This window comes from Trematomus bernacchii, unplaced genomic scaffold, assembly GCF_902827165.1.
Source record: "Trematomus bernacchii unplaced genomic scaffold, fTreBer1.1, whole genome shotgun sequence".
Lineage (NCBI taxonomy): Eukaryota > Metazoa > Chordata > Actinopteri > Perciformes > Nototheniidae > Trematomus > Trematomus bernacchii.
Window position 1 is genome coordinate 18,140,519 of NW_022987714.1, and position 21,025 is coordinate 18,161,543.

General features: G+C 42.7%; 1 protein-coding gene across 6 annotated transcripts in view; it reads right to left on the minus strand.

Moving 5' to 3' along the window:
• akap13 (A-kinase anchoring protein 13) overlaps nt 1-21,025 on the minus strand; it is a 102,854-nt gene that overhangs the window by 38,725 nt on the left and 43,104 nt on the right. For 5 of the 6 annotated variants that reach the window (XM_034141740.1, XM_034141739.1, XM_034141737.1 and 2 more), the window contains exons 9-13: nt 19,290-19,974; nt 15,264-18,107; nt 9,797-9,858; nt 1,894-1,951; nt 1,299-1,402 (exon numbers count right to left, since the gene is read on the minus strand). In XM_034141740.1, coding sequence (XP_033997631.1) covers nt 1,299-1,402; nt 1,894-1,951; nt 9,797-9,858; nt 15,264-18,107; nt 19,290-19,974 — 3,753 coding nt within the window. The remainder of the gene's footprint in view (nt 1-1,298; nt 1,403-1,893; nt 1,952-9,796; nt 9,859-15,263; nt 18,108-19,289; nt 19,975-21,025) is intronic. The other variant, XM_034141738.1, reaches the window with a different exon arrangement.

Below are 21,025 nucleotides of genomic sequence, written 5' to 3' on the forward strand. Positions count from 1 at the left end.
TGAGTTCGAAATATATCTCAAATAATGTATACACTGCCATTTCCCCACGTAAACATAACAGTCTGCAATGAAATGGTTGTCTCCTGTGTGCTCCACTTCCTCCTTGGCGCACCAGTAACTTTCTCAACAAAAAAACCCCGCAGCTGTTTTATAGGGAAACAAACACTCAGAACACATACACACAGAGCCAGTGGCGGACTGGCCATCGGGACATTCGGGACGAATCCCGATGGGCCACTAGGTCCACCATTTCCCCGCAGCGAGGCTCCCCCCCGTTGACAGTTTACGTGGGCTGGGCTGGGTGAGATGCCCGGGCTGATTTTTGGTCCCAGTCCGCCCCTGCACAGAGCGGAGCTGAGCAGAGCACACACACACACATCATGCGCCTTGGTGACCGGACATCTCCTTCATAAAACTAATGAAAGGGGGAGTAATCGGGCAGTTCGATGTGTGTAGAGGTGTGTGTGTGTGTAGAGGTGTGTGTGTGTGTAGAGGTGTGTGTGTGTGTAGAGGTGTGTGTGTGTGTAGAGGTGTGTGTGGTTAAAATGTAGCAGCCTGCGGTCACTCTTTAGCTGTTCGAATGAAGGTAAACACAGTGTAGGCGGTGCGTAAAAGCTCTTTGAGAGCTGGTGCTGCTCTTCTCTGAGTCTGAGTTACACGTCCCGCTGCCTCCTGGAGTGACCGCTGGCTGCTACGTTTTAACCACACACCCCTGGCCGAAATGTCCTTAAAATGAAGTCTGAGTATGAAATATATCTCAAATAATGTATGCACTGTCATTTCCCCACATAAACATAACAGTCTGCAATGAAATGGTTGTCTCCTGTGTGCTCCACTTCCTCCTTTGCGCACCGGTAACCTTCTAAAAAAAAATCCCATGTCCCTTTATGGGCTCCGTACTTTCCCAATGTAAGTCAATGGGGGAAAGTATGTTTAGGTCCAATGACATCACAGACTGAAACTGAAGTTGTAGTACCATTAATGGCCACTACGAAATAATATACTTCAATGCCTGGCTCTCGTCCTGGGGGCATGGTTCTTTTCTTCCACGAATGACATGTGGAAAAGCCAGTCAGCTGCTTTTCTCTGGTTCCTGCCAAGCTGCACACTGGGAAGTGTTTCCTGTCTGTTGCATCAGAAACTCATCCTGGTTCATTTTAGAAGAGTGCAGCAAAGTACAGAGCTGCAGCAACACTGTTATTTTTCAAAACCCTGTGTCTTTAAGTTTAACAGGGGTGTGTGTGTGTGTGTGTGTGTGTGTGTGTGTGTGTGTGTGTGTGTGTGTGTGTGTTTCATACCCTTTTAAAAATGCTGTCATCCAATGCTGCACTGAATTTCCCACCGTCTTCGTCTTTCTGCAGCAGACACTGCGACACGCGCTGCCCTTTTTCTGGATGCAGGTCTGGAAATAAGACGAGGAGGAGGAGACAGAAAAACGAGGCTGGCTCAGTGATCGAGGTAATTAAATGTAAGATTGTTCTTTAGTAGAATATTTGGTGCCATGTCTGAGCAAGTAGCTTATTGCAGCGCTGGGTGCAATGCCCCAGGACAGGAAGTTGACCTCATATGAGCCAAAGCACAGAGAAGTGTGTATGTGAGACAGTGTCTGTTTCATGATTACCTCATACTGTCATTCTATAACAACATCATTACAACTATTACTGCTAGGCAATAAACCAAACAAGAAATAATCAGCGTCTACAATTTGCATGAACATTTTTTTTTGTTAGTCTGTCTTTCCGTCTGAGCATGACCTAAAGGGAAATTGTACTTTTTACGTAGGCTAGGTTTGAAGATAAATGGTGCCTGAAATGCAGTGATTGTCAGCTTTTAATTGCTTTAATAATAATTGAATGGAAAGTAAGGAAGCTGTCCTCTCGGTGCAGTGTTTACCTGTGCATGTTGACACTGTGCTGGGTTCAGGGCAGAACACATCTCTCTCCCTCTGGATCTATGAGAGAAAAGAGAAATTGAAGAAGACAAGCATAATTTCTCTGATGAACACACCTAGTACATACACATTTAAGTCATTTCATTGTTCAGAGAACTTGATATGTTTCCAATGGGTTCCTTATAGCCTCCACTGGTTCACTGCAGAGTATTCTATGGCAGTTAAAGGAGCCAATTTACTTTTCCAGTCTTAGTGACCCCTCAAAATGTCATCATAAACCCATTCACACACATTCATTAAAATGTCATGTAAACTAACCTACACACACCATTGGCCATTCCACACACCAATCAATCCAAGCTAACGATCCACACTAACCGATACACGCTCACAATACAAGCTCATAATACACCATTTCCAATCCACGCTCACCGATACACACCAATATATACACACACATGATATAGCCTACTGAAACGTGCTCACGACACACGCTCACAAAAAAGCTAACCCAACCACAAAAATGATAAACACTAACCGATACACTGTCATGATGCAAGCTCATGATATAGCTAACCGATACACACACGCAATACACACTAACTGATACACTGTCACGATACACACTAACAATACAGGCTCACAATACACACTGATGCACACTTACTGATACCAATCAACTATACATGCTAACCGATGCACACTCACTGACACACACTCACATGTCATAAGCAAAGGACTGTTCCACCCCTGCAACCAAACACAGCCAGTTCAGTGTAATGTCGGAGGGGCGTAGGGGGGCTTCTCTACAACACTTATGTGTTTTTGTATAACACACACACAAAGCACAGCTACACAGACACAATCTGAAACAGCATTGTGCAGTATCAGTATCTGATTTGAGTAGCAAAATAACTGTTTTTTTCCGTATCGCCCTCCACCCCTTAGAAGCGAACAGATTAAAGACTAGTCTAGTTACAGGGCATTTGGAGGAGGTTGAAAAACACACACGAGATCTTTCCTTTGGGCTTAATGTTGTATACAATTAAGTGTTTTACGGATGAGACAAAGGCTGATTGAAATATATCCAATGCTGGATTTGAACAACCTGACAGGAATATCAATTCTCCCAATGGTCTGTTGTGTAACTTCTGTAGGCCGAGCCATCAGAATGACCTCATATTTAGCTGCGATTGTTGGTCACTAAAGCCAATGAGTCCTTTGTCCCCTCGTCCACTTGTCTCAATGGATCCGTTGTTCCATGTTGCCTGCTCTGTCTATTATCAACATCCTGCAGAAGAAGAGAGATCTGCACAACAGGCGGCATTTATCCATCCATACCAGAGTTGCATATGTTTTGGTGTGAAGAGAGGAGAAAACTGGGGCTGGACCCACTGTCTTACAGCACTGAAACTGAAGTGAAAAGCTGAAAGAAGAAGCAGTTACAGAAATAAAACGCAAAGAATTAAGAATAAAGAGCCGGGCTGCAGTGCCAAAGAAAAGCACAGCATCTAAAAATGATTCGCAAGACTGCTAATGGCTACAACAATAGAAGCACTATCAACTGGACATCCAGGCAGAAGTATATCCCATCAGTATCCAATCAAACAAGTGGCATTGAAGTATCAAGTGGAGGCACACACATATTTGATACACAGCCGAGTTTGGATCTGGCATATCCAATCCCGAAAGATGGATTGAAAAGACATATGTAGCCTCCGTCATTATATCTCTTTTTCCTACATCTGTATATCTCCATCAGTACGTCTTGTTTATCTCTACCTGTATATTTCTATCTGTATGTTCTCTATATCTCTTTCCTAACATCTTGGTCAGCATCTGTCTTTTTGCATATGGATTTTTGGAAATCCCCGTCAGTACATCTCTTTCTGTATATTGCGTCTATATATCCTATTCAGTACATCTCAAATTTCCTTTCTGTATACCCATCTGAATATATCTTTCTCTATATCTCGGTTTGTATGTGTCTCTCTGAATATCTAACGTGTGTTTAGTATATCTCTCTGTATATCTCCATATGTTATCTCCTGTTTCTACCTTTAGTATATCTCTCTGTCAGAATGTCTCTATCTGTATCCACCATCACTATATCTCTTTTTGTATATCTCCTTCCTGTAAGTCATCTCTGTCAATTCATTTAGGTTTGTTTAAAATCTTAAGATCCTTCAGCTAGAGCATAGTCAATACGACTTCCTCTAGAAAGTAGAAATCATGTTAATCAACTATGGAGTACCACCAAACCATTTCTGCTAACGCTTCAACACAACTTTAGTATACTAGCTTCCATGACATATGAAAATACATGAACTCACCATGTCATCCTCACATCTCTCTTAGGGAGGGTCTGAGACGAGAAGGAGAAATGCGAGTGAGGGAAGCGAGGAGCCAAATGGAAAGCAAAGCCTGTCGCCATGGCAAATTTGTATTTCCTGTTTGCATCACCCGAAGTTCAAAAACTAAAAAACTGTAAATCCAAAAATAGAGAATAGAAATAACTCAAATATCAGAAGTGAAAATGCGTTTTTCACCGTTTGCTGTACTACGATTCAGAAAGTCTTCTCTAATGATACATCAACTTGAAACAAACAGGCAGAAAACTCAACTCTACTAGAGTTTTAGATATATATTGACATTTCTGAGTAGCATTGCCACTATATATGACATGACTATGAATATAACAATAATACACAAAGGGTCCAAAGCATGGATGTATAAAGATAACTGGATAGAGTGTTGGAGGCGGAACAACATTTATTTCTATGAAAGTTGCTCAGTGGCGCCTGAAGCCAAAATAACCTGACCCTTAAAAAAACAAAATACCCAGATCTTATGGAAATCTGGGCCCATAGAGCATGTAAACTTCCTTTTTTCTTAAGCCCCGCCTTCAATTTGATACGTCACAGCATCGTCACATCGGGTCTCGGCTCAGTCAAATTAATAGAGAGGAAAAATAACTCTAGATTTGGCGTACCGGTAAGTGGATTTAGCTAAAAGAAATTATCCAATGATTTGTAGGACCCAACTGTCACAGAAGTTGTAGTATAAACGTTTGGATACTACCAAAATTGGCATCAACACCCGGCTCTCTTTCTGGGGACTTAGTCCAAAGGCTTAATGGATGCCTCTATATGGGTTACAGAATGAAAAATATGATCTGGTTTACACACACACACACACACACACACACACACACACACACACACACACACACACACACACACACACACACACACACACACACACACACACACACACACACACACACACACACACACACACACACACACACACACACACACACACACACACACACACACACACACACACACACACACACACACTCACTCCTACCTTAATGAGCACCACATCCACAGCCCTCTCTCCCTTGGCACAGAAGCTGTACCTCCTCTTGTGTCTCTCATACATGCCGACAGCGTCTGCAGCTGAGGTTCGATGTGTCAATACAAGAGCTGTGTATGAACCATTTCTGATTCTGATTCTCCAGTTTAATCCTCAAATATCACACCTCCTTCTACAGTCTCTGCTTTCCGTCTTGACTGCCACTGAGTCAGAAAAACAAATAGCATACGTATAAGATCGGCTGAGGGTGGAGTTCCCAAGGAGAAAAAAAAGATCCAACTGGCAGTTTCCAGAGCGGCAGGCTGCAGATTTTCTTGACACCATAAGAAAAAAGCAACAGGCACGAATCAACTGTTACTTAAAATGTTTGTACCGCTAACAACGCCGGATCATAGTGACTTTAATCTTGAGGTCAAAGACTCCAAACCAAGATGAAAACTCCAGAGATAAACCAAAATAGGTCCTGCACGACTATGAGTAATCCAGGAACGTTTCTGGTGTTCCTTCTCGCAGCACTTTGGGTTGGAAAATGAGCCTCTCTGCCCACATCTGTTCGTAGGAGCGGCCCCTCCCTCCTTCCCACTCTCTCTTCCCTTTTTCCTTCAGGCCCTCCATTCCTCTAGCTCTCTTTTTCTCTCACACACGCCCATCACATCTGTCCTTCACTTTGAAACAAACTCGCTCTCATCCATTTGCTACTTCTCTGCAGCTCCGTCATGGCGCAGGAACAATGGAGCTCTATCTGATAAGTGCCTCTGCACTGTGAGAGACAGAGAGACCACTTTTATCCACAGGAGTGGGGGAAAACAAGGAGTGTGCTGCATGGAGGTCTTTATTGTGATGTTCTTCAGTGCTGTGGTAATTACATATGCTTGTGTTATAATCAAATGGTACACCCATATGCAGGATCAAAGCAAACACTCTTATTCATCTTAGCTGAAGCCTTTATCCAATCAACCGTTAGACACGTGACATTTTCATGAGATTCTTTTCATGAAAACAAGGAATTATTTTGCTCTTCTTTTTTTTGCGTGATAGTGGCGGTGATGCAACTGTACTGGGGCTTGGTCCCCAGGCAGAAGACCGGGGTTCGAATCCGTCCCGGGACTATTTACCGCATGTTATCTCCTCTGTCTCCCCGTCAATTCCATCTCTACAATAAAGTGGTCACCCAACAATATCTTAAAAAAATGGGGCCAACAGGGGCAAGTGCCCCTTTAAACACCAAGTTTGGACCCCCCTGTGGCCCCCCACCAAAATAAACATCTATAATAAAATACAACTTGTGATAGTGGTGTAGCAAAGGCCGTGCTGTAACCTGGGCCAAAGTTAACAGGTTTTTTTTAATCAATATAGTCATTTGATCAATTAAAACTAAGTTACTGAAACAAATACCAAGAAATTAAATAAAAATAGAATTAAAACAAAGTTTGCATATATACATTTATTTATAGTATAAAAATGTACATACAAATGTATATATATATACATATGGTATGTTATGTTTTTTAGTGCACGATGACTTTAAACTCAATTTAAAAAAGTTGAAATCTTGTACACCGTCTTTGTCTTCTTTGTCCCACAATAAATGTGCCCCTCTCATTACAACTGGCCTAAACCAGGAAACTCACCACCACCTTTCATTACATTACATTACATTACTTGTTAGACGCTTTTATCCAAAGCGACTTACATACATTCAGTACTGAGGACAATCCCCACAGGAGCAATTTGGGGTGAAGTGGACACAACGACATGCTGACTGCAGTGGGGTTTGAACCTGTGACCCCCTGATCCCAACACCAAGGCTCTATCCACTGCGCCACACGCCTAGAGACATCTCTATCACATGTCTTAGGAAGGGACATGAACCAGTGAGAAAAAACCAGATCAACACTTAATTTGTATTAATGCTATTAAAATGGTCTTTTTGCCCCAGTGATTATATATATTTTGGCTGGCTGTAAGGACTTGACAGAGAGACAGGGACATGAGGAAGAAGTTATACATGCTCTGACCACAAGGAAGCAGCAAAGGAGTAGCAGCCAGACATAAAGACACACAAATGTCATACCTGGGTGTCAAGTCTGGGGTTGCGGTTGAATAGTCCATTTAGCTTAGGAACCTTCCTAACAGAGTGAAATGACCCGGAAGTCCCTCAGTGGCAGCCATGATAAGAGCTGTTCCAATTCTCTAGTCTAGATGATAGGAAAGGAGGTTTCAAACTTCCTTTATAACCTCCTTTAGCTTAGGAACCACTGGACCTCCCTTTACGAAAGGAAAGGAGAAAATGCTGCCCCACAATGCCTTGCGGCCGCAGCATTTGCCGTCACACAACAGTCGGCCGTTCACGGAAACAACCCATTATGACCGAGAAATGATATCATGAAAGTTACGGTGCTTATTAAGCTTTTTAAAACGTATGTGGTAAGTTGCCAAAGTGCTTTGTTTTGAACGTTCATCAGTATTATAATCAAAAAGAGAAATATGAACGTTAGTTTTTACTGAAATAATCAAATAAAGTCAACATTTCACAGTCTTTACTGAGCTGTGTGGGGTTTGTTCAACTTTTAAAAGATGTTTGAATGGTGATATACACAGTGATAGATGTTAAGGACTAACGTCTTTTCATACAATAATACGTATTGGGATCATTTGTATTAATGTGGACCGGAGGGAGAGGGTGACGAGCATAAGTTTTCACTTAGTCACTTAAGTTTCACCCTTTTTTATTTAAATTCCAACTTTGGTCATGAAGAATATGTTTCTCTGTTGTCCACGTTCATAAAGCATAAAACAACAGCATCAGAGCACGGTGCAGAGTCTCTAGATGAGTTTACAGTAGTCCGTTCTTATTATACATCCATGTTGTAGTCCACTGTATAGAACACTGTAGTTTCCCCACAGCAGCAGACGCACATTCATGACGTCTGCTGGCGCATCATAAACACGTTGGATAGTGAAAGTGCAGTCGGATTCTCTAAAGTCCTGCAGTCTCTTCTCCTAAATCCTTTTGAATTCTCCTATCCACTATCCCTTAACCCCGTGACGTTTGACTCAGAGGTCAAGGGATAGACGATAGGAGCTGATTATTGGACTATTCGACCGCAACCCGCAACGCACACACACACACACACACACACACACACACACACACACACACACACACACACACACACACACACACACACACACACACACACACACACACACACACACACACACACACACACACACACACACACACACACACACACACACACACACACACACACACACACACACACACACACACACACACACACACACACACACACACACACACACACACACACACACACACACACACACACACACACACACACACACACACACACACACACACACACACACACACACACACACACACACACACACACCTTAAGGTTCCCATATCCATGCAGTGACCTGCTGCTCCATGAGAGCAGTGGCTGCGTCATGAGGGAACATTGGAACAGGATTGATGGGGATTCTGGGGGATCTTAGTCTGGCCTGGTCTAACCTCCAGAGGCCTGGAGAAGCAGTGAGGATGTGAGGAAAGCTAACTAATGCTTATATCATCTGAAGGAAGCCGTGTGCAGGCAGAATCATGGGAGCTGTGATTTGCCGTTCTTATCTGGAAACGTATCACTTATCTTCAGATTCCCACAGCTTGTACTTTCCTCGGTTCGTTTGGTGTGTTTACCTGCTAAATGCTCTGTCAATCATATCTCAAATAGCTCCATTTTCTAAAAAACAAACATGATAGGAAATTCTATGTAAAATGACTAAGGCCACATTGTGCTTCACAGAAAGGGCTTTCAACCATGTTTCACGTTCATTCAACGGAAAACATAGTTATCCTAAAGGCCAGGTGTGTGTGCACTTTTATCTCATCTCCAAACTCTGTTTTTCATTCTTGTGTAAGCTTTGGTGTGTGTGGAACTCCATGACAGACTTTGAGCTGTAAACAGTGAGCGTTCAAGTGCTCAGCGTTTAAAAGCCCCATTGACTCTTTGGCCCTTACATCATCCCAGACAGCGGTGGACATGTGCCAACAACGTTTATTCAAATACAGAAAAACGTCAGATTAAATGTGTTGCTACTGCTAGGAGGTTTCATGCAGCTGTATCGGTGTTAGTCAAACGACTGCATTTATATAGAGCTTTTACAGCCTTTGCAACCACTCAAAGTGTTTTAAAATACACAAGTCAGCATTCCCCCATTTATACAGACGCAAAGGCTGCCATTCAAGGTGCCACCTGCTCAGGAGGACTATCACTCACACACACACCGCAGTGAAGCAATTTGGGGTTAGGTATCTCATCCAAGGACATTTTGACATGCGGGGATCCAACTACCAACCTTCTGATTAGTAAACGACCATTTACCTCCATCTATTTTCTAAATGCTGTTTTTACTGAGTCATACCCAATGGAGTAGAAGATTAGAGGACCAGGAACCATTTTGGCTGTCACATTTACATATTTTCATTTCTTAACTCACCTGCAGAGTGTGTGTGTCGTCTGGTTCGTTCCTGCTCTGCTGACATTCTTCTTCCTCGGCTACTGTAGAGAACAGAGGACACAGCTTCATCAATACACGACATATTCTACTGATTACATTTACGTCATAATATAATAAACCATTAATGTTGCATTTTTCTCTTTGTGCTATAAAGTATAGTCCTCTTCCCTACAGTTCAGCTGAGGCATGACATGTGTTTGTGATGGAGCACACCAACAGGCTGTGGTAGCAGATGATATATAACAATACCATTTAGTATGATGTGTTTAGTCATTGAGGGATTCATGAAAAAAATGGTGTTAAATATCTGGACACACAAACAAGGTCATTATGTGATTTAAAGTTAGACTACAATGCGTGGTGTGGTTAGGTCATTGTTGGTTCATTGCTAATTATGGCAAAAATAAAACCATTGCATCATTGACCAAAACACATTAGGTCTAAGGTTAATGGTCCTCTGCTATTTAAAGCCGTGATAGTAAGATGTGAACCAGGAAATGAACATACCCTTCATTTGTTGCATTGTGGTGAATTTGAGGCTCCGCAATTTCCTCAAATATAGGTGGTGTTCAAAAGCTCAATCGGACAGGTTCTGTCCCCCAGACTCCAGTTAAATACAGTATAGGTTCATTTGCTCATTCACAGTCAAACTGAGTTGTTTTGGGGCCCTGCTTGTACAATTTCACTTTGTTTTATCTGAAGAAAACCTCTCATTTCTCCAAATGCTGCATCCACTATTTACAAAGAAATGTGCCTGCACCTGGTTTTCAAAAGGAACAGGAGCTGACCCTGATTTATTTGATTCATATGAGGCTCTGAACACACAGATGGTAACTTAGCAAAAGTACATTTGGACATGCCTGAATGCTCTTTCACAATGCGCTTAAAACCAGGGGCTATATATTGTTTCAAAAGGGCCCTTTCAAAATATAATTGAGTTTTTATTTGACTATAATACTCTTATACTCAAATAACTTTAGACCACAACTTGCAACAGTATGGCTCCTGACATTAGAGAGGAGAGTCACATCACTACAACGGTAAACTCCACACCTACTAGATCATTAACTCGGTCAAAAACACAGGAAGTGGAAATAAACTCGGTCAACTGAATCAAAAGCAATCCACACTGCTTCTGACCTCTGCTGCTTCATGATGTGAAATCATTTCAAATGAGCCTGATGAGATTGACAAGCATCTGAGGTAGAAGCCTTTCAGCACAACCACTTCAAAGTGTGATGTGTCCCTGTCTTTATGGAAGCGGTGATGACTACCTTGTGAAGTGCTGGTGACATTGGGCAGGTGCTGCTTTAAAGTGCCATGCAGAATTCCAAAGAAACAGTACAGACAATGTGGGTGAGTCAGAGAGATCCTGCAGGGAGTTTCCTCCTCTCATGTGACTCAGTAATGCTCCTGGTTACAATAATTAGGGGGGTGAAATGGAAAGCTTGTCCCTGAGTCAGAACGTGCTGGAATATTACGCAGTTTACGTACAGAGCTGCCACTGTGGCTGCCTCTAACCGATTGTTGGCCTCACTTCATCCTGATGATTTGTAGTGAGGCAGCATTCATTTAAGATTCTCTCCTTTTCTTTTGGTCTATCAAGGACGTGATGCTGCTGGCTGGCTGTGGTGAAAAGTAACTAAGTACATTTACTCCAGTACTGTACTTGAGAGACTTGTCGTTTTTCTATTTTATGCTAATGTGTATTTCAACCCAACTTCAATTCAGAGGTAATTGGTGTACTTCTACTCCACTACATGTATTTAATACCTTCAGTTACTTTACAAAGTTTACAGATGTGGATGAATGATGTGAAATATAATCAAGTGTTAAATCAGACTTTAGTTCCACCTGGAGTAAATTCACAAGCTACCCTGCAGTATACAAAGTCATTCAAACTAGCTGCACCTTTACCAGCTTTGAGAACACTTTCATGATCAATCATTATAAAACATATCATATATATTATTCTGAAATGGACCAATCTGCACGATGACTACTTTTACTGTCGCTACTTTAACTATATTTTGATGAGAATACTTTTGCACTTGAGAAACATTTTGAATGCAGGACTGTTACTTGTACACGGTCTGGTACTTCTACTTTTACTTAAGTACAAGATCTGAGTGCTTCTCCCACCTCTACTGGCTGTGAAATATTCACTAGCACCGACACAAGACCTGCTCTGATCATATATCCTCCTTCGCTGTGAGAGTGTGGAGATTAGCATAGCACAAGAGTTTGGTATTAACTCTTTACTTTCCCTATCCATCAGCAATGTGAGAATGCATTCACACAGCATCACCGTGGAGCTGCACGACGACGTATGTCTTGTCTACTCCCTCGAGGCATAATTGGCAACTGGTGTGTTCCGTCTGGCTGCGTTTCTACAAATGTTGAGTCTGTTTGAACTCCTCCATTCCCTAAATTGCTGACACACCAACCCTACTCAGATAAATGGAAGGACTGGCTTTTTCGCAACGCTTGATATGATGTGAATGCAGCCTTAGGGGTTGTACACAGTCACCGTCTTTTACCGGCTCCAAGACATGAAGTTGGGGGATTGGCAGTTCTGGCAACATTGAATGGCACTGAGACAGGTTGCAGTAAACATTGCTAAGCAACCATTAACAGTACCATCAGATCCTCTTCCAAACTTTATTATTAAAGTATTGAAATATTGTCCTTGGGAGCAGTGTTTTCCTAGAAGAACACTGTTTCTGTCTCTGCTCTGTGTATCTGGGTGCTGGAGGGACACCGCCACTGACACCAGAGGATATTAATGATCATGTGACATTCTAGCAGCAGTGCTCATACATTGAATATAGGTAAACACTGACAACAGATTGTACTCAAATAAACAACTTCTCCATATTTGCCATAGACTGATATTTACGGAGGCAACTGTCTGCTGTGATTGGTTGTTCAAATTGATCAATCATAGATCTCTCTTCTGAGCGCACATTAACATGAAATATAAATGATTATGACTGTGCCTTAAAAGCAGCATATGTCAGTCTTTTGGAGGGATACAAAATGCTTTAGAACTTGAGTAGAACCAAATGACTGAAGTGAAATCAGAATCTCTGATCTCTTACAACACAGCTGTGATACACAATAGCACAAGTGTTCCTAACTACATGGACAGTGGCTAAACAACACAACAGCCAGTGTATTCATGAGGTTAGAAAGAATGAATGTTGTTCATTAACCATGGCTCTGTTTGGTTGTGGTGTCCTGGTAAACCATAACCGTGCCAGTAAACCAGTATGAGCAGTAACAGTAACCTGGAGCAGCTTAGCCTTTCATCTGTTCTACTGTAAGCTCCTATCCGCACTGTTGGTCATCCAGATTCTCCAAAACAGATTTCTTCTATGGATGGTCAATTTCATTTTAATAAGAAAGTTTACTATGAAAGTGAATATATATATAACTTCCATTTTAACATGTTTGGGTGATACTAAGATACTTACTTATCTTTAAAGGAAGTTAAACTAATGAAGGGGATTTGTTTCAACCTGTCATTAGATTTCAGCTAGTAACAGAAGGATCCTGCATCGTAAATAAAAAGCATCATTTCCTATTCAGTCTTGAAAATAAAGGCTGGCTGTGCTAGGGATTTGGTGAGCAGCTCAATACAAATGACAAGTACTATTTGTACTGGCTCTATACAGAAACACACACACACACACATACTAAATACACACATCTGAACGCTCATATGTAACAGCATGTTGAAACCCTAACACATGCAGAGACACACACACAAGTAACAGCACACCCTGACACACACACACGCACACCCTGACACGCACACCCTGACACACACACACACACACACACACACACACACCACACACACACCCACACACACACACACACACACACACACACACACACACACACACACACCACACACAACACACACACACACACACACACACACACACACACACACACACACACACACACACACACACACACACACACACACACACACACACACACACACACACACACACACACACACACGCATTTCTCGGCCCACCTCTAGTTTCACTGTCCACTGTTAAGTCTTGATGACATCATCAGGTTGCCTGGATACCGTGCCCCATACAAACAGAGACACACTCAGCCCCTGCCCTGTAGCTGACACAACGCTCCGGCTTCCTTGTATTCTAAAAGCAGCCAGCATCGTTCAAAATGGAGGGGGGGGGGGGGGGGGGGGGGGGGGTAGATCTTTATACTGACTACTTCATGCCAATAAATCAAACTGTGAGAAACGTTCCTTCATGGCTGGTTGAAAAATACATGATGTAACTTAGTGGGTGTGTTTTGTTTATTGCGTCTCCTCGTGAGTATGAATTTGAAGCATGAGTATTGGAGCGTGTTAGGCATACAAACCCCAGAAAGAGACGTTTTTGGGGGGGTTTAGATCTCTGAGGATTAGGGCCACATGTGAAATGCTTTTTGAAGATCTGACCAAAGTGAACTTTGTTTGGAGTTCTAAGAAAGAAATCTGAATTATGAGCTCACAGTTAGAATTCTGACTTGAATCTCTTCCCTAATCCAATCAAAAATAAATACAAGAGTCTCTAAATGTCAGACACTTGAGGCCTGATAGAAGTGAAATCTCCCTACATGGACCTTGAGACATCTAGAAATGAATGATTTTGTATTCCTGAATGTGCTTTGATTTCAATGCCAATTCAAAATCACAATAGCATAATATCAATTTAAACGTTCTTATTAATGTCCAAACAAGCTGTGGTGACATGACAGTAACTGCAGTGGGTGATAGCCTGCTAACGCTCATCATGGTGGAGTTGGCAAACTTCAAAACAAAACTGGAAGCCGTTTTCTGTTTTACATGCATGCGTGTTATTCCCATCAGGCGTGTACATGGATTTATGGTTTGAAAAGAGAGAAGGGATGGTGTTTCATAAAAAGCAAGTAAGTCTTTCTATCTGATCACAACACATCATTTATCCAGGATTTCAAAAATAAAACTGGAAGCTGTTTTCTGGTTAACATTAGTGTGTTATCCACATTAGGCTAATGGTTAGCAGCTAGCTCAATAAATGTTGAGTGAATGTCTATTCCTATCTTACAACTTTCATGTATTTTATACCTGTGTTATTCTATATTAGCTTGTTTTGTGTTTATTTGATTCTTTTCACTTTTTAACGACTGTTTTTAAATGTTTTAAATGTCATTTTAAAATGTGATTCCGCTGCACTAAGCATTTGAATTGCCTTGGTGCTATATAAAAATAAAACTTGCCTGGCCATTCCTCAATAAATATGACCCTGGCAGGACATCATGTAGTAATACTTGTCAATATGTTGATCCCAGGTAAATATAGAGGTAATGGAAGGGAAAGATGAATGGTGAACAAAATAAATGAAAGATATAATCACTGTAGTAATGGATAGTTATTTACCTGTCGAGGGTGTGTCGTCCAGTGAGACCATGTCTTTCCTCATCGTCTTCTTATTTTCTCTCTCCTTCCATCCATCCACTGTATCCAGAGTGTCCTTCCCCTCAAACACGCCAACCTCAGCAACATTCATAGCAACACTCTCATGGCCTTCGCTCTGGAACGTATCACTGCCAGCACCAAGAGGGATGGCAGGGAGAAGGGTCAGGTCCTCTAAAGACTGGGATGACTGGTCTGTTTCCACTGGCACAGGGGAAGGGAGTTCCTCTGGACCGGGATCAGCCATAGAAGTTGAGTTACAGGGGGTAACAGGAAGTGGCAAAATGGGAACGTCTGCTTCACACGCTGTCTGGACCTGACCATCCAGCTCAGGTTCTGACATTTCCCCGGAAGCTTGCTCACCATTCTCCCTTTCCTCACTCGCTTGGCTGTGTGGACGACTGCATTCAGCCTCGGCAGTGATGGATTCTAAAAGCTGATGTCGTATACCCCTCTCCTCCTGACAGATAGACTGATCCTGGTTTTCTCCAAGACTGTCCTCAGAATCAGGGCAGGAAGGATCTTTCTTTTCTGGAACAAAACCGGGGAGTTCTATCTGCGTATGACCTTGGATGTCTACCTCGTTGCTAATCTTTTCCTGCAAAGGTTTAATATCAACGGGCAGCAGAAGGTTCTCTTCGGGTAGAGAACATGTAAAGACTTTGTTAAGCGTACTCTCCCTTTGGAATTCCTCTTTGTCGAGTTGTGGTAGACTGGGAGTGTCTGCAAGTGCTGACAGGTCAAGGTTAGCCTGCTGCCTGCTAGCCAGCTGTGCTGCTGCTGGCGTCTCTGTCTCAGCACTACACTGCAACACCACACAGTCCTGGGATGCTTCAACATTAGCTTCTGTAGAGGGGAACTGATCAGTAGGTTCAGTGTCTGAATGCGTCTCTGTCTCAGCTTCTACTAGTTTACAGGTCTCTTCGTCTTTGTTCCTCAACTTCAGTAAATCATCTGCTATCTTTTGGCTTAGCTCTATGCTAGCCATAGCTGATGCTATTGCTACCGCTACAACTGCTATTGCTGTGGCTGCTATGTTTTCATTGTAGTTCTGCTCTTTTTCTTTGTCTATGTGAGACAGCTCCTTGGCATTAACCGTCCCGCCGTCATCTTCTTGACTCCTACTGCTTTCCTGACTCGCTTCCTCTTCACCCACACACAACTTGTTGGTATTTTCCTCCCTGTGCTGCTGATCTCTCAGCATCTCAGCGGCCAAACAATGCTCCAAATTTCCCCTCACAGTTGTCTCAGCACTTCCTTCCCCTATTTCAAGTGGTAAAACATCCGCTGTAGCTTCAAATGGCACACCAACAGCTTCTGGAGGACGCACAGATTCCATGAAGGGTCTTCCCATGAGATCCACTGGCTGTTCGAGTTTGTTTGACGCAACAGTTTCTACATGCTGTGAATTCTGTTCAGGAAATTCCACAAGTTCCGTTGTGAATTCTGTAGGAACTGAACGTTTGACAGTAAGTTCCTTTAAAGAGTTAGATTCCACCAAAACTGTCCGCTCCACGGATGTTTCATCTTTACCGTCAACCGTCAAATCTTTATTTTCGGACGCTGCCTTTATATCCACATAATCCAACGTTTGTTGGACCAGACCAACAAGCCCGTTTGATTCCAGCTCTGTAGGCTCAAGTATTTCCTTTCCAACTGGTTGCACACTTGTTATTTCCTCTCCCTCTGCGTTTTTGATGTCCGTTTGACTAAGCTCTGAAGCAGTGACAGTAGAATCCGTGCTAAAGTGATCAGGTCCGTGAACGTCCATGATGTCATCCTCTGATAATCCTTCTGTTTCTAGAGTCTGTGAAGCCGTCTGATCTGTTTTCCTGTCTGCGGGAATAAACTCCTGAGTCGCACCAGTACAGTCTGAGTTGGTGGCATCACAGTCGGGGACATGAGTGGCCCTGGTCTGGCACGCTGTCTGGCTGGGTAGATGCATGGCGTCCTCTCCGCTTCCTGTTTTATCCTTGGACTCTTTCTCTGACTGAGTGTTCAGGTTTGTCACTTGTTCTCTCTGACTTAGAGAGTCTATGCTTGAGCTGGAGCTAAGTTTGGCCTCCCCGCCTCCTCTCCTTCCCCTCTTCTTCCTCCTCTTTTTTCTGCCCTTTGCTCCTTTCTCTTCGCTCCCTTGCTTCTCTTCTCCCTCCTCGATGTCTGCCGTTTCAGAACTCTTTCTGCTGTGACTGGTGTCTCTGTTACTAACCTCCTCTCCGCCCCCCTCCACTCCTCCCTCCTTCCACTCCGGCCCTACTTCCTCCTCTGGCTGTGATCCGTGCACTTCCCGTCTTTGTGCCCGGGGCCCATGTGATAGTGCTGGCTGTGTTCCAGCAGCATGTGGCTGACTAAGAGCTGAGGACAGTTGATGAAAAGCAAGTCCCTGATCTAACAGCTGTGGAGAACTAAGACCAGAAGCTTGGGCCGAGCCCAAATCACATTCTTCCTGCTCCCTCATTCCCTGCTCCAGCTGTTCGTGTTTGCTCTGATCTGGTGTGTCACTGTCATACCAAACTGACTGGGATCTCACTTCCTCTCTGTTACAGTCTTCATCAGCACCCTGGTCTAGGTGTTCACCCTGATACCAGACAGTGTGTGCTACGGTGTCTAGTCCTTGAGGGGGGGATCCCACTCTGCTTCCCATCCAGCCTCCATCCCGCCACAGCCCTCTCCGAGGTTTTATGTCCATGTCGGGGGACTTGGGGTTGGTATTGTGAGGACTGTTGTTCACAGTGTCAGGTTGGCCCGGCTCCTCTGCGTCTGACAGGCTTTCCTGGGGATCCTTCGATTGTTCCTGACCCATGGTTACTGAAAAGAGACAGCATTAGATTAAGCACGACAAAATACACTTGTTTAGCTTGGTCATCATTTTTCCCCAATTTCATTAGAAGTCTGGAAACATGACACATTTGCTACGAGAACGCTATATTGGTCACAAGCATTCAAGTGATCAGACAGGTCAAACAAATGTCTGTCTTTGTGTCTGTCTGAATTATAATCAGAATCTGGTCTATTGCCAGGTAGGTTTACTCATACAAGGAATGTGCATTGCTGTATATGGTGCATACATAAACACGATAGGAGGAATTACATTGTGCAAAAAGAGGAAGAAATACACAATTACTTTTAAAGCTAGTATAAAACTATTTCAACATTTTAAATATCAAAAATAATTGTTTACAAGAAATATAAATAAACAAAAAAATGAAGTACAAGGAGAAAATGACAAATGACCTGCCAGGGGACAAAAGCCTTTATGGCTAAATCTGATACATTAACATGATGGACTCAAGCGCTGTTGTTACCTGGCGTTAATTGTCCCTTCTTAATTAAAAATGTAAAAAAACGAAACAAATCTATTTTCTCTAAGAATACATTGTGTGCAGTATATTATAATTCAATGTGGCAGAGCTGTGCCGTTATGAAAGTTTGTCAGCCTGTCTTTAAGACCAAAGATGTTGTCTCTTTAAAAGGATCACAACAAGATGCATTCACAGAACTGTGCAGGTGGGCGGTGTGTATTTAATATCACACTTAAGGTTGACCGGAGGTGGTCCGAGCAATGGTGCAAGACAAAATGAAATGAGCCATCTCCTCCCACTCTTTACTACTTTGACTCACCATGGCTGGTGTGATCCAATCGCAAGATAGACACATTTGACTTACATGTGTTATTCTAAATCCCATACTAACATATACTTACTTTTCCCTAAGTATATATTCTAGTGAGACAATAAAATGCTTTTTCTGAGTGTCTTCAGGTTCCCATGTTGGAATGCAGCCTCTGCTAGCTTGTTTTTTTGTTCCCGCACTGTGACTTACTTCCCTCTTGGGTGTAATAGTTGAACAATCAGCAGTGTGACTCAGAGCTGCTGTGTGCACACTCTATCTGTTCCCCAGATCACTACTTTATTTTGATCCATTAGGTGGAAGATTACCAGAACAAGCTTTTCCTGTTTCATCATGTGAATGTACCAGTGATAAAGTTACCTGCAGCTGATTCCGGATCAGGGTTGACTTCAGCCGGTCCTGCTGGGAGACATCCAGTGCCCCCCCGCTCTGTCTGTGCTCCTGTCTCTACAACTCGCTCACATATCAATGGCTCAGCTTCCCACTTCTCTGCTTCCTGTTTTTCTACGGTGGTGTTGATGGTGGGCAAGGCCGCTGCTTTCCTGCCAGCACACTTCCTATCTCCACCTGGTCCAGACTCTGGCTTTATGGGTAATGGAGTCTCTTCTGTTTTTGTGTCGACTTTCGCTGATGCCACCACTGGTTCTCTGGGTGAAATAGGTCCATCGGTCTCAGTTGTACTTCCTGTTGCAGGCTGCGGTGTGCTCCCTCTATTGGCCTCTGGGGTGCTTCTGTTATTTCCTGGAGATTCTGCAGCGTGTCTGGTGTTTTTTCTAGTTCTCTTTTTGTTTTTCCTGTAGCGTCCTGCAGGAGAGTTGGCAGCCGGGGCTCCCTTCTGTTCTCCCCCGGTTTCCTGCCCCTGACAAAGCTTTGCACTGGTACAGGATATGTGAGTGACAGCGGCAGAGTCCTCCCCCTGTGCTCTTTGCTCCAATGACGGCGGACTTCCCCCTTCTTCTTTTGTTGTGCTACAGGTCTCTATGGTAACCACGGACAGGCCGTTAGAGCAGGGCTGCGGAACCACATGTGTCGCTGCGACACTTCCCTGCAGGAAGGAAGACAAAACCAAATAAAACCACAGTCACAAGTAAGAAACATTCAATTCAAAACATATTTGTTGGTTTAGTTGGCTGCTGTGAAACTGTCAACCTATATGTATGTGTAACCATGGTGACATGACCACACATTAGCTTACAATAAGACATAATTCACAAGTCATATGTAGGACTGCACGATTTGGAAAAAATAAATAGTTGCAATAATTGTTTGACTCATTTCGCATTACAATATGGGAGGGATTGTTCTTTTAGCATTGTTATTCTCATTGAAAAATATATATATAATATATATATTAATATAATCATGTTGTGATCTTTTAAAAGATAATATGCACCAACAAATATACTGTGGTTAGTCTGTACAATATATTTTAGTAGGTTGGAATATATCTGCAGCTCCACAATACTTCATTAAAAATAAACATATTTAGCCTTAAATATTGTGCATCCTGTGCTTTGAATATTGGACTAGACAATATTGCGATTTAGAACATTTTCTGATACATTTTGCAGCCCTATTGACATCTACACTTGCATCAGCCACATGTTCCTTTAAACTGTAGCCACACATGGAGAAAACAAGAGCTGTGATTGGTCAGTGTGGCCTGCTAGTGTTTCTGATGGTAGCGGAGAATGGCTGAAGATTTAATAAAGCATCAACATCTGTCAACCTCAAAGAAACCCTGTAAAGATGAGTCTCATTTACTAATGACACAGAAGGACCTCCTCACTTATATCTAGTATTGTGCTAAACTAGTAAATACTAGTCACCTCCTGGTAACCCTCCGAGATATACGATATATGGTCGTCACCTTGTCTAAAAATGCTAGTATAACCTCAACCATTTCCTGCACATGAAGTGATTTGCACATGTATTTATAGGACAAACTGAGCTATCAAAATATGTATGCTGCTAGTCAGTCACATACATGTTTGTCACTCAGGATCTATCTGTCTTGCAAAAACATAACTCAAAATAATAAATCCACAGTCATTGCATCGGGGGAAAAAGCCTCGGATTCTTCAACAGACTACACC